The sequence below is a fragment of the Fukomys damarensis genome, unplaced genomic scaffold (assembly GCF_012274545.1).
Source record: "Fukomys damarensis isolate Sample0158 unplaced genomic scaffold, DMR_v1.0_HiC HiC_scaffold_16, whole genome shotgun sequence".
Lineage (NCBI taxonomy): Eukaryota > Metazoa > Chordata > Mammalia > Rodentia > Bathyergidae > Fukomys > Fukomys damarensis.
In genome coordinates, this window is record NW_022900928.1 from 53,919,552 (window position 1) to 53,931,408 (window position 11,857).

The 11,857-nt window shown below is 32.8% G+C and overlaps 1 protein-coding gene across 1 annotated transcript; it reads right to left on the minus strand.

Annotated features, from left to right (window-relative positions):
- Positions 1-468: 468 nt before the first annotated feature.
- LOC104874844 (caspase-4-like) lies at positions 469-2,760 on the minus strand. The gene is made up of 3 exons (XM_010642091.2): positions 2,713-2,760; positions 1,770-1,943; positions 469-750 (listed from the first exon to the last, which is right to left on the minus strand). The coding sequence occupies exons 1-3, from the start codon at positions 2,758-2,760 to the stop codon at positions 469-471; spliced, it is 504 nt and encodes a 167-aa protein (XP_010640393.2).
- Between the last annotated feature and the right edge of the window lie 9,097 nt (positions 2,761-11,857).

An 11,857-nucleotide genomic window follows, 5' to 3' on the forward strand; every position in this document is an offset into this window, starting at 1 on the left:
TATGGCCTAGAACATGATTTATCTCAGAAAAAGTTCCTTGTTCTGATAAGAAACTTGTATCTTCTTGCTGTTTGATGGAATATTCTGTCAATGTTTCTTAGGTTTTTCTGATCTTTAGTATATTTTAATCTGATGATTCTGAATGAAAATTTTGCCTAGATGATCTATCTGTTGGTACGATGGGGTACTGAACTCTCAATTGCTATATTGCAGAATGTCTATCAAGTACCAATCCTCTCAAGTCAAGTAACATATAAACAATTGCAAGTGAAGCTGTAATTAAAATTATTCTATTCCAAGGCTTGACTATTTTTGTTTATCTTCTTAACAGATTCTGCACATTTCTCTTCCACTTACTATGAATTAAAATTGTAGAAAAATTTATGAGCTGAGCAGCCAGTTCCTAATGGCACCATCTCAGAAGGGGTTTCTAATAGTTATGTTTAGTTCACTTGCACTAGATAGGACCTATGGTTGTTTTTCACTGATGTACATCACGTATGCTATTCCTCTGAAAATCCCTTCAGAACTATGCGATTTTCTGTCTGATAACTCACCACCTCTGCAGGTTTTTACAGTGATGACTTTGGGTTTGTCTCTTTGACCAGGGAAAATGTGATTGTTGAATATGCTGAAGATGGTGTCATATTGAAGCACATTGGGGTTTTTGTCACCATGCATAGTTTCACATATTTCTTGTAGAATGCCATGAGACATAAGTTCTAAAAATGTGCTGTCTGAAGACTTATGCTCCAGTTTGCCAGCAAATTCAACTAATGCTCATATCATATCCTTGAAGAGGTCAAAGTCTTACTTCAGTAGGACAAATCACAACATTAGTCTGACCTCCCAGATTTACTTTGATCAATATAGGAAACATATATAATATTCTGAACAAAGTGGCTGTACATAGTGGTACTCCATAAAGTCAGTTGTTTCATATTTCTCTCTGAACAGGGCAATGGATTTCATATTTATTGCACTTCCTGATATAGCATAATTTACTTAACATATTATATATTTGTATGTCAGTCATATTACCTTTTTCTCTCTTATGTTCTGTTTTTCATTTACGTTGTTCTTGTTCTTTTTATTTATAAATACCTCTCTAAATCTATGGTTTCCTTGCATTTGTATTTTCTCTCTCTAATTTACCTTTGTGCCAAAGAGGAATTTCTTATCTCTTTTGCAGACCTATATCCAGTGACATGAAGAATCCCTACAAAATCAGAACTGATATTTGCATTAATATGCACCCTCTTAACATTCACTATTCTCCCCGGGCATCATGGCACAAGCTTGTAATCCCAGCACTCAGGAGGCAGAGGCAGGAGGATCACTGTGAGTTCGAGACCAGCCTAGGCTACATAGTTAGTTCCAGGTCAGTCTCACCTACATAGTAAGACCCTGTCTCAAAAAAAACAAAAATAAAAATAAATAAAAAAATTTTAAAAAGTAAAAAAGAAAATTTACTGTTCTGGCAATCTTTTTGCTTGAATCCCAAATATTTGACTAAGACAACTAAGAATTATTGGACACCCATGCCAATCAATTTCTGTGCAGTTGCATGCAACTGATGAAAGTTGCAGTTCAAAAGAGACATATACATTCTATCTAATTCCTTCATTTTGGTGAGGTGCACATGTGCATGCTCACACACACATAAATATCTTAAGTTGTTTGGTTTTATTCAACACTATAAAGCTAATTTGCTAGTAAAATTTATGTTTTGCATGTACATGAGTTTGGGGTGTGAATGTGTCTCTCACCCTTTCTGTAAGGTTGTCTCTCATAGCCACAGTGTAGTTGAGGCCCTCAAGCAACTTCTTCATCCCTGTGATGTCATGTTCATACCCATTCCTTGCAGAAAGGTGTTCAAGCACTATTTTGCATATGATGAGAGCCTGGCACATGTGTTCATTTTTGTTCTTTATTGGATAGATCTGCAGAAATTTATATACAGTGAATTTCAGTTATTTGACCTCATTGAAAGCCCCATAGACTCATAAGTATTGCTTTATTAAGGTCTCATCGGTTTCCCTGTCCCCTTCCCTCTAACAAAAAATACTGTCTTCCTCTCTCCCAGAAGCTCAGAGATAGACACTAGATATAACTGGGGTGATCAGTAAAGAATATTGAGGGAACAGGTGTAATTCTTAGATGTACCTCCTTTTTTCCCAAATCAAATCTAAGCATCCAACTTTCAGAATAACTTTTGTGAAAATCAAGAGTTTTTGGGTTAGGGTTTGGGTTAGGTTTAGGTTAGGATTTCATTGCCTCACTCAAAGCGAGTATAACAAAAATCCTTTGCTTTTGGTACCGTTGTTAATTTGGCACTATTTTTAACATGTCAACTTATGACATGTAAACTTTAATGATGTTTTTAAAATATCCACCATTTCTGAAAATTTCAACTAGAATACAGATATTTTCTATTTAGCTTATTATTTTATAAATATTTTCAACTATCAATAAAGTTGAAATTCTCTTAATTCTCAAATAGATTTTAGTATAAATAAATAGGCAAAAAGTGATGTATATTTTGTCATGGGGTTTAATGAGAATTGGCATCTGTGTGAAACCCCATAATCTCTTTTTTATAGCAAAGCATCTATGTAACACACATCTCTCTGAATTTACTTTCTTTAAGTAATGCTTTGGGAAGGGCAAATGCTTCTGCTCCTTCTCTGTTTCATGAACATTGCACAATACCTTTTCAACCCTTTCTCTACACACTTTCTGGAACTCCTCAGGCGGCATGTCTTGATGGTGTCAATAGTTTCTGAGGATGAAACTTGACCAGACTGATTTCCCTGAAGAACTGAAGAATAAACTATATGATATAAATTTTGATTCATACCTTTGTGAACTATTTTGTCACCTGAGAGATTTGAGAGAGGAAAAATTAAGTAGAAATTTTATATGGAGCATTTATGGTAATAACTATCCTCCAGTATAAGGGATGTATTGTGACTAGTAAAGCACTTTAAATTCTTTGGTAAAGAAAGCATAAATAGCCAAAATACAATAGATTTGATAATTTGGAGAAACATCTCCATGATTAGGGGTTAAATTTAACCTTTTCATAGTCAACAAAAATAGTTTGATTTTTTTCAGTGGTTTACTCTGTGTTACTCACTTATACATGTAGTCTTGCTTTGTCTCTAAGCTAGTAAATATTAAATAAATATTTGTAAGAGTGCTGACCACTGCAAATATAATGCCAATTGCATGTGTAATTTGAAATCACCATCTATATTTATAAAATGAATAGGGAAAGTTAGTTTTAATAATATCCTTAATTTAATATAACCCAATTATTATCATTTCACTATGTGTTTCAAGCCACAGTTCAAGCACCACACATGGCTAGTGGCTACCATATTGTGTCATACAACATCTCATATTGATAATATCTCCTAATCTATAACACACATATAGAGCATCCATGAAACACTGAAAATCTTGAACTCTGTATCATCCAGGTATTATTTTTACAAGAATCTTAATCTGAATTCTGAACCTTTCTAGAGGGAATGAGCTTCAATTATCCACTGTAACTTTGTCAGCCATTTAATGAGGAAATTATAATTATATTGTATCCAAGGTCAAAGGAACAATTTTTCTTTGGAGTTGCTGGCATACTCTGGATATCTTACATGCAGAGTGCTGAGCAACCAATGGTCAGCTTTTAAACACATGCTATAAGGTATAGAGAAAAGAATTCATTCTTTTGAGATAAGGCTTTCTCTGAATCATCCTGATATTTCTCCTAGAGAAATAATCTCACTCAACAGATATTCTGCTTGCTACTAGGAAGTAATTGCACCCTTTCTTGAGAGAAAAAGGATGAGGAATTCATAACCAGAAATAAAAAGTCTACTAAAATCTAATGTAACTAGTTCCTATCAATGAAGAGAATGAACAGTTATATTATTCCTGTTTAATTACAGGTCAACCTAGCTATTCTCTTGCTTTATATTAATTTATTAATAAATATGATCCTGTAATTTTAATTTTTAAAATATTTCATAATATTTTTATTATCCTATTTTATTTGTTTTGGTGCATTTTTAAGTAAGTGGCTTTGTAAACTTATGATAGCATCCTAAATTCTCAAGGTAAAGAAGGTCATCAGAGTACATAAGAATATCAAACCTTTGGGGCCTTTTTTATAGATAAAACAATGGTACATGATCTCCTATCCTATTTCAGAAAATTTAGGCAATGCAATGGTCTATACTTTCCTGGAAAATATTTGGACAAGGTTTTCTAATTATCTGCAGTTCCAGTTTATTTACAAGTATGGAGAATTTTCTGACTTAGTCATCTAATGATCATTAGTGCATAAGTATAGGTAAAGTTTTCTGATAATGTTATCATATCCTATACCAAAATTAACATGATAGCAAGTCTTTTCATTACAAAATGGTGAGTAGCATAGTGCAGTCTTCTATTCTTCGCTCCACATTCTTTAAAAGATTATGCTTGGAACCATTCCACTGCATCTATGCCCAAAGGTCTAGCCAGAGTCTTTACCTACTTCAGTATCTCAGTTCATATAGTGTCCTGGTTAGCTGAGCCATTTTACTAAGTGTCCTGGGATCATGCTACTGACTTAAATAGAAATGTAGCACAGGGTCTTGTGAGAGTCTATATGGGCCTTTTTCTGTTATAGACTCTGCTGATCATATAGTCTCAGTTTAGAGTTTAAAGTTTCTTGTGCTTCCTTCTATTTCTGAAATCATTTAGACTGTCTTCTTCAATTCGGATTCCTAATTGCCACATTGTCTTTGATTTTTTTTATAAATATGCTTATTTTTTATTCATCTCACCTTTTAAGAAAAGCAATTAACCTGCAAAAGGACCAGGATAAATACAAATAAGAATGCAACTTAGGCTGCAATAGTCACATCTGTCATACTTACATGTATATTCTGGTACTGAAAATATCCTTCTCCACAGAGAATGGTTCATTGAAAAAGAACATTTTATATATTGCAGTCTCAACAATCTGTGCTACCTTCTTCTCATTATCACTTACCTGTACTATCTCAGGGCCAGATTTGCTTAAGATCTATGAAAATTGAGTCTTTATCTAGTGGACTTGTATCTGAAACTACTCAGGCTCTTGTTACTGCACTTAGAATTTAGTTTGGGTCATAATTTGTTAAAATTTAGAGAATTTTGGACATCCTATAGGGATTCTCCTATTTATATTTTATAAGTCTAAATCTTAGCACACACATAGTGATTATGATGACTAATATTTATCATTTGCAAATACTTTGCTTATTCATCTTATATTAATTAGATATGATGTGGTAGGCAGTAAGTGAAGAATTTGGGTAGGAAAACATGGTAGATGCTAGTTTGTTTTTTCTGAAATGGAGAGGGTATAGAATGGAGCAGATTGAATTGCTGGAACAACTATTTGATTGTAAATATGTTATTTTTATTAAACTAATGAAATATTCAAACAAAAATATCAAATACATGAGTCTGGTATTTTGAGGAGAAAGCTTTGAGTGAGAGATAATATTTTAGGAATTCTCATGTGTCTGACATTACTATGTAATAACCTTAGAAAGTCATGTTGAAGTAATAGCAGAATTCTCTGCATTTGACAAATGGCAGAAATGATGACTGAAAATATTAAGAAACTTGCACAGAGTCACAGAATTTATTATGTGATAGAATCTAGGCTGAGGTGTCCCTTTCTATAATTTTTCTATGTTTAGCTATTTCTGTGAACAGCCTAAACATTCAGGCTTAAATTTAAGCTAATTGGAAACTGGATCTCAATCCACAGAAGACTACATTGCTTTTAAAAGGGAAATACTTCTTTAGTGAAAATGCTACTTTATTAATGGAATGATTGGGAAAATCACAGAAAAGAAGTTGAAGAGCCCGAGACTTGAATGAATTTTGGAAATTTTAGGATATTTCCTGCAAGTGATTCCAATCTTACCTTTTATATCATGGATCTCTTTGTCTAGATTTAAAGAAACTCTGGAGAAAAGCTTGACCTGACTCTTTTAGTTTCAGTCTACAAATGCCCTGGTCTTATCTCCATGTTTGGATTTCATACATTTTTTTCTTGGCTTCTGCTAATTTCACTCCATCCTTTTGCACTACATCATCCAAGCACCAATAATGTATCCTTTTCCTATGTATTACAGCATTTTAAGTGGTGGTTTTCTGTCAAAATAGACATATACCTTAGTACAGTTAAAAATGATACCCAGTTAAAAAGTTCTGTCTTAATTTTAGACACAAAATTTATAATGTGAATTATCCTTGAATATACAGTGTATTTTATCATCTCCTCCAATAACTGCATATTTCTTTCATTATACCTGTAGAGCCCTTTCAAATGCTTGAAATCATACCAAACAATATCTAATGACTCATTGTCATTGAGGTTTATTGTTTGTTGGTTTGTTTGATAGTTTTTTTCTGGATCATCCACTGTTTTCATATTTTTGTTCTCTTGCTCACAGTTCATGGTGATGATGGTGGTCAAACTAGAATGTGTGTTCAATAGCAAATGTATGATCTTGTCTAGGCAGTAAATTCTTCCAGTATGCTGTAAGGTCTTTCTTTTGCTCTGTCTTTTGTTTTGTTAATGCATTCTTTCTTTGAATTCCTATAATTTCATATACATTCTATCATCAAATCTTTGTGCCTCAAATGTTTTAAATACCTTACTATGCTTACTTAATTTATGAGTTAAATAAATTATTGAATGCATCTAGAGGTTTTTTTTTTGTTTGTTTGTTTTGTTTTGTTTTGTACTGGGGATCGAACTCAGGACCTTGTGATTTCAAGGCAGGTAACAGAACCACTGAGTTAAATCCCCAACCCAAGTAGAGTTTTAATATCTTTAAGATGTTATTTTCAATAAAAATTCAGAACTCAGAATAATCTGATTACTAATCTTTTATTATGATTAATTAATTTGCCCTAGGGTTAATGCATTACTCTTTAGGAAAGCTTAAAATTTTATAGAATGATAAAATATGAAAATCAAATAGTAAATCTTTCATTTTTAATTTGTAGATACATTTTAGGCAGGTAATATATGGGAAGACAGGTTATCACATCTATTCTCGATTATAACAATAGTTTCTCAAGCCTTCAAGAATGTCAAGATAGCTGATAGAAAATGATATTATCTAAAGAAGATGTGCCATGACATTGAAAAAGAACTTTGTCAGATGGGAAGGAGAATTAGGGAGGAGGGAAGGAAATGGAAGGGAGAAGAAAAAAAAAGAAAGGAAAAACATGGAAACAACATTTCTAAGGAAGGAGAGGAAGAGGCATTGAAGGGAGGGCAGGGGAATGGGGAAAAAAGATGAATCAAGATATATCATGGAACAAATTCCCTATAATGAATGTGATCATTCTGTGTATCTATAATGTACCAGTAAACTTAATTAATTAAAAAAAACCCAAACAACATAAAGGACTTTGTCACAGAATCACCAGCTCCACTGTCTATGTTATCTGGGGTTATTCTTTCAGTAATTGTTTATTTATTACTTATTATTAAACACATGGATATTCTAAAACATAAAAAGTTATATAATATCAATTCAATGAAGTTCATATTTCCAATGCACTTTTTATTACTAAAAAGAAATATATCATAAGAATTTTAAATCATTATTAATGTCTCTATACCATTTTTACAAATATTAATATAACAGACAGAAAATGCCAGTGAAATAATTATTTCCCTTATTTTAAATAGTGCAATAATAACTAAATAGTAAGAAGTAAACTATCATTAAATCATAACTTGCCCTGAATTGCATAAATTGGGTTTTCATTCAGTTATTCTGCCATGGCCTATATAGTTAGTAATAATAGCTAATGCTTACTGAGCTCCCATTTTGCCAAATATTTTACATGAACGTTCTCACTGAACTAGCACAACTTTATGTAATTTCTCTTACACCTCAGACAAGAAGTTACTTGAGTAACTGACCAAACTTTTGTGCAAATACAGTAAACAGTCATGAAATTAAATGACACTTGCTGAAGAGTTACTCATGAAAAACAATTTAGATGCCTCGGGGAGTCAAGTAAAGATAGTCTCTTCAGTACTAGCTAGTAAGATCACAAAGGCTTCACCAAGAGGTGGTGGAGACTGTACAGTGTATGGATGATGAAATAGTGTTGGAAGAGTGTACAGATGTTGACAGAGATGCAAGTAGCCCTCAGGATCCTGTGTGAAATGAGCATTTCACCTTGGGTTCTGAGATTTCACTCCATTTATTTGTATGCTCAAAAAGTTGAGGCCATACTCTTAAGTGAAATAAATAGGAAACACTTGAGAAATACCAAATAGTTCCTCTGGTGTGAAAAACTAAAAGTATAAATAAGGTTCAGATGGTATAACTGATAATATGAAATAGGAAGAAAAGGGCAAAGGAAAAGGGGAAGTGGGAAGGGTAGGGGAAAGGAAATAAGGGAAAAGAAAAAAAGGAAAAACAGAAACAAAGTCTTTGTAAACAGGGAATTGTAAAAGAGTCACTAAATTTGCTGGAAGATAAGTTATACAGAACTTTTGAAGACATTGGCATAGGAAAAGACTTTATAAACAAATCCTCAGTAGCATGGAAACTAGCACAAGCAATCAACAACTGGGATTTCATCTTATTAAGCTTCTGCACTGCAAAAGAAACCACCAACAGAACTAAAAGACAACCTATAATGTGGGAAGAAATTTTTACCAGCTGTTCCTCAATTAAAGGGCTCTTATCTAGAATATATAAAGAACTCAAAACAATCAGCCCCCCAAATATAAAGAGCCGATTCAAAAATTGGCATCTGAAGTGAACAGACATTTGTCAGACAAAGAAGTAAAACCAGCAAGTAAATATACGAAAAAATGTTCCATATCACTGGTCATTCGAGAAATGTAGATGAAAACAACACTGAGATTCCACCTCATCCCAGGAAGAATGGCTGCTATCAAGAAATCACACAACAACAAATGTTGGCAGGATTGTGGGGAAAAAGGAACCTTCTCCATTATTGGTTGGAGTGCAGACTGGTGCAACCACTATGGAAATCAATATGGAGATACCTCAGAGAAGTAGGATTAGAGGTTCTATTTGACCCAGTCATCCGTCTGCTGGGTATCTTTTCAAAAGAATTAAAAGAATCATATCACAGTGATATATGCACACCCACATTTATAGCGGCACAGTTTGTAATAGCTAAAACTTGGAAAGAGCCCATTTGCCCATCAGTTGGAGACTGGATAAAGAAGATATGGTTTTCCTATAAAATGGAATACTACTCAGCCATAAAGAATGAGAAATTAGAGTCATTCATAGGAAAATGGATGCATATGGAGTGTATACTCTTAAGTAAAATAGATAAGTCACACATGTGTAAATACCAAATAGTTTCTCTGGTGTGAAAAACTATGATTATATATGCTATCCTAATGATATCATTGACAATGTGAAATAGGAAGAAAAGGGCTAAAGGTGTAGGAGAAGTGGGAAGGATAGGGGAAAGGAAATAAGGAAAAAGAAAAAAAATATGAGAAAATTAAAAAATAGAAATAAAGTATTTTTAAATAGGGAAGGTAGGAGGGGGTGAAAGGAGGGCAGGGACAAGGGGGAAAAAATGAGAACTAAGACCTGTCATGTAAAGATCCGAGATCCCAATGATGAATGTAACTGTACTGTATACATAAAAAGTACTAATAAACTTAATGGGGAAAAAATTGTAAAGTACTGACCAAATGAACTATATGTGAAGTAATACAATAAGTGATAAACTAAAGAGGCCAATAGCACAATGATAGCATATATGACAAACTCACAGCTAACATCATATGTAATGGTCAATAGTTGAAAACATTTTTTTTAAGATAAGAAAAATACAAGGGCATTCATTATCATGATTTTTATGTTGAATCACATAGGACTGACAGTCCTAGCATGAGGAATCAAGCAAAAGAAAGAAATAAAATAAAAGACATCCAAACTTGAAAGAAGTTAAATTGTCTCTGTTTTCAGAAAGTGGATTTTATATATAGAAAACCCTAAGGACACTGCCAAATGAATTCAGTAAAAGACATATGTACTGAAAGCTATAAGGTGTGGATTAAATAAATAGAATATGTATAAATAGATATTTTGAGTTTATGGATTAGAGGAATTAAGACTAATATATCCATAATACATAAAGCAATCTAGAGATTCAGTGCTATTTCTATCAAATTTCCTATTTATCTTTTTATGGAAATGAAAAATCTGAAATTCATAAGAAATAGCCAAAGCAAAGATAATAAAGCTTCAGGAATTACACCCTCTGACTTCAAAATATATTACAAAGCTAAAATAATCAAAACAACATAATATAGGCATAACAACATACACACAAATCAGTGCAACAGAAGGGGAAGCACATAAATAAACCCAAGAATTTATAGTTGATTGATTTCCAACAAAGTTCCATAAAAACCAATGTGAGGAAAAGACAGTCCCTTCAATAAATGGCTCTAAGAAAACCACTATCGACATATGTAAGAGTCAAGTTAGAACATTATTTTACATTATATAAAAAAATTAGCTAAAAAGGAGTTAAAAATTTAAATATATGATTAGAAATTGTGAAGCTACAAAAAAAGGCATAATAGGAAAATTCCTTTACATTGGTATAGGCAGGGATTGAATGGATATAATTCCAAAAACCACAGGCAAAAAAGTGAACATAAAAAAAGGGATTAAACTCAAAAGATTTTTTACAGCACACAATCATAATGTTAGAGTTAGAGGGAAGACATAATAATATACACCATGGGAAAAATATTTGTTAATCACATACTGATAAGATATTCAGAAAATAAATAAGAAAATCAAGCTATTTAATAGCAAGGAAGCAAGTAAATTTCTGACCTTCAGGGGAAATTCAATAATTTTTTATTGTATCGCTGGTGAAGTAAATAAAATTCAGGCATGGCCTACCTCTTAAAAATGCTTAAGAGTAAGCTAGGGAAGTTTGATTTATTTAACATGCAATAAGAACACATTGAAACTTTTCCAGCAGAGTGAAGTTATACTCATTCACCCATTCACTCAAAGATATTTAATCAAATGACTAAATATTCTGCTTGGAATACCATTTTGGAAAAATATTCTTAGATGATGTGGTAAATGGAGAGATTCATATGCAACTAACCAAAATAGAAAGAAAGCATAATAATTTAATTGACAAGCATATGCACTAAGAAAGCTTTTTACAGACCATTCTTCAGGTGTGAATCTGCTTAAAGGAGAGAGATATTGAAAATGGAGACCTGAAGGGTTAGTGGGAGTCTAGCTCAGTGGCAAGGTGGAGGACTAGTCTCTTGGTAGGAAACAGTGTGGGCAAACCACAAAGGCTTGGGAGGTCTGATGTAACCAGAAAGCTTGGAGAGCTAGGTTTTAGAAGATAGTACTGGAAACTGAAGTGTGCATCACAAAAAGAAATGAGTCATCAGATGTAAGTACCTAATTGAAAACTTTTGCAAAAAATTAAAACGAAGCCAGTGTCTTGAGTTTGAGAGTCAAGAAAATTTCATAACTCTTCTTTAAGTACCTTCTTGAGCTACAAAATAGAAATAAGAAAAACCTTTAAATGCACAGTTTTAAATGTTGAGTTAGAGGCAGTGTGTAGTGGCTGTCAAATCTGGGTTTCTTAAAACTGAATTGTTATGGGATTATTTTTGTTATAACTACTGAATTGGGGTCGCAATGATCATAAAACAGGGAATAATGTAGAAGAAAAAACCCAAGACCCCAGTTTCAGTATTTAGAAAATTCATATAATTTCCTGACACATTAGACAA

Bases quoted from the DNA above. Each gene is read 5' to 3' on its own strand.
- LOC104874844 (XM_010642091.2), bottom strand. From the start codon at position 2,760: ATGCCGCCTGAGGAGTTCCAGAAAGTGTGTAGAGAAAGGGTTGAAAAG. The intron at 1,944-2,712 runs GTATTGTGCAAT...AAATTTCTGCAG, and splicing joins GTAGAGAAAGGGTTGAAAAG to ATCTATCCAATAAAGAACAA. The intron at 751-1,769 runs GTGAGAGACACA...GGCAAACTGGAG, and splicing joins GAGACAACCTTACAGAAAGG to CATAAGTCTTCAGACAGCAC.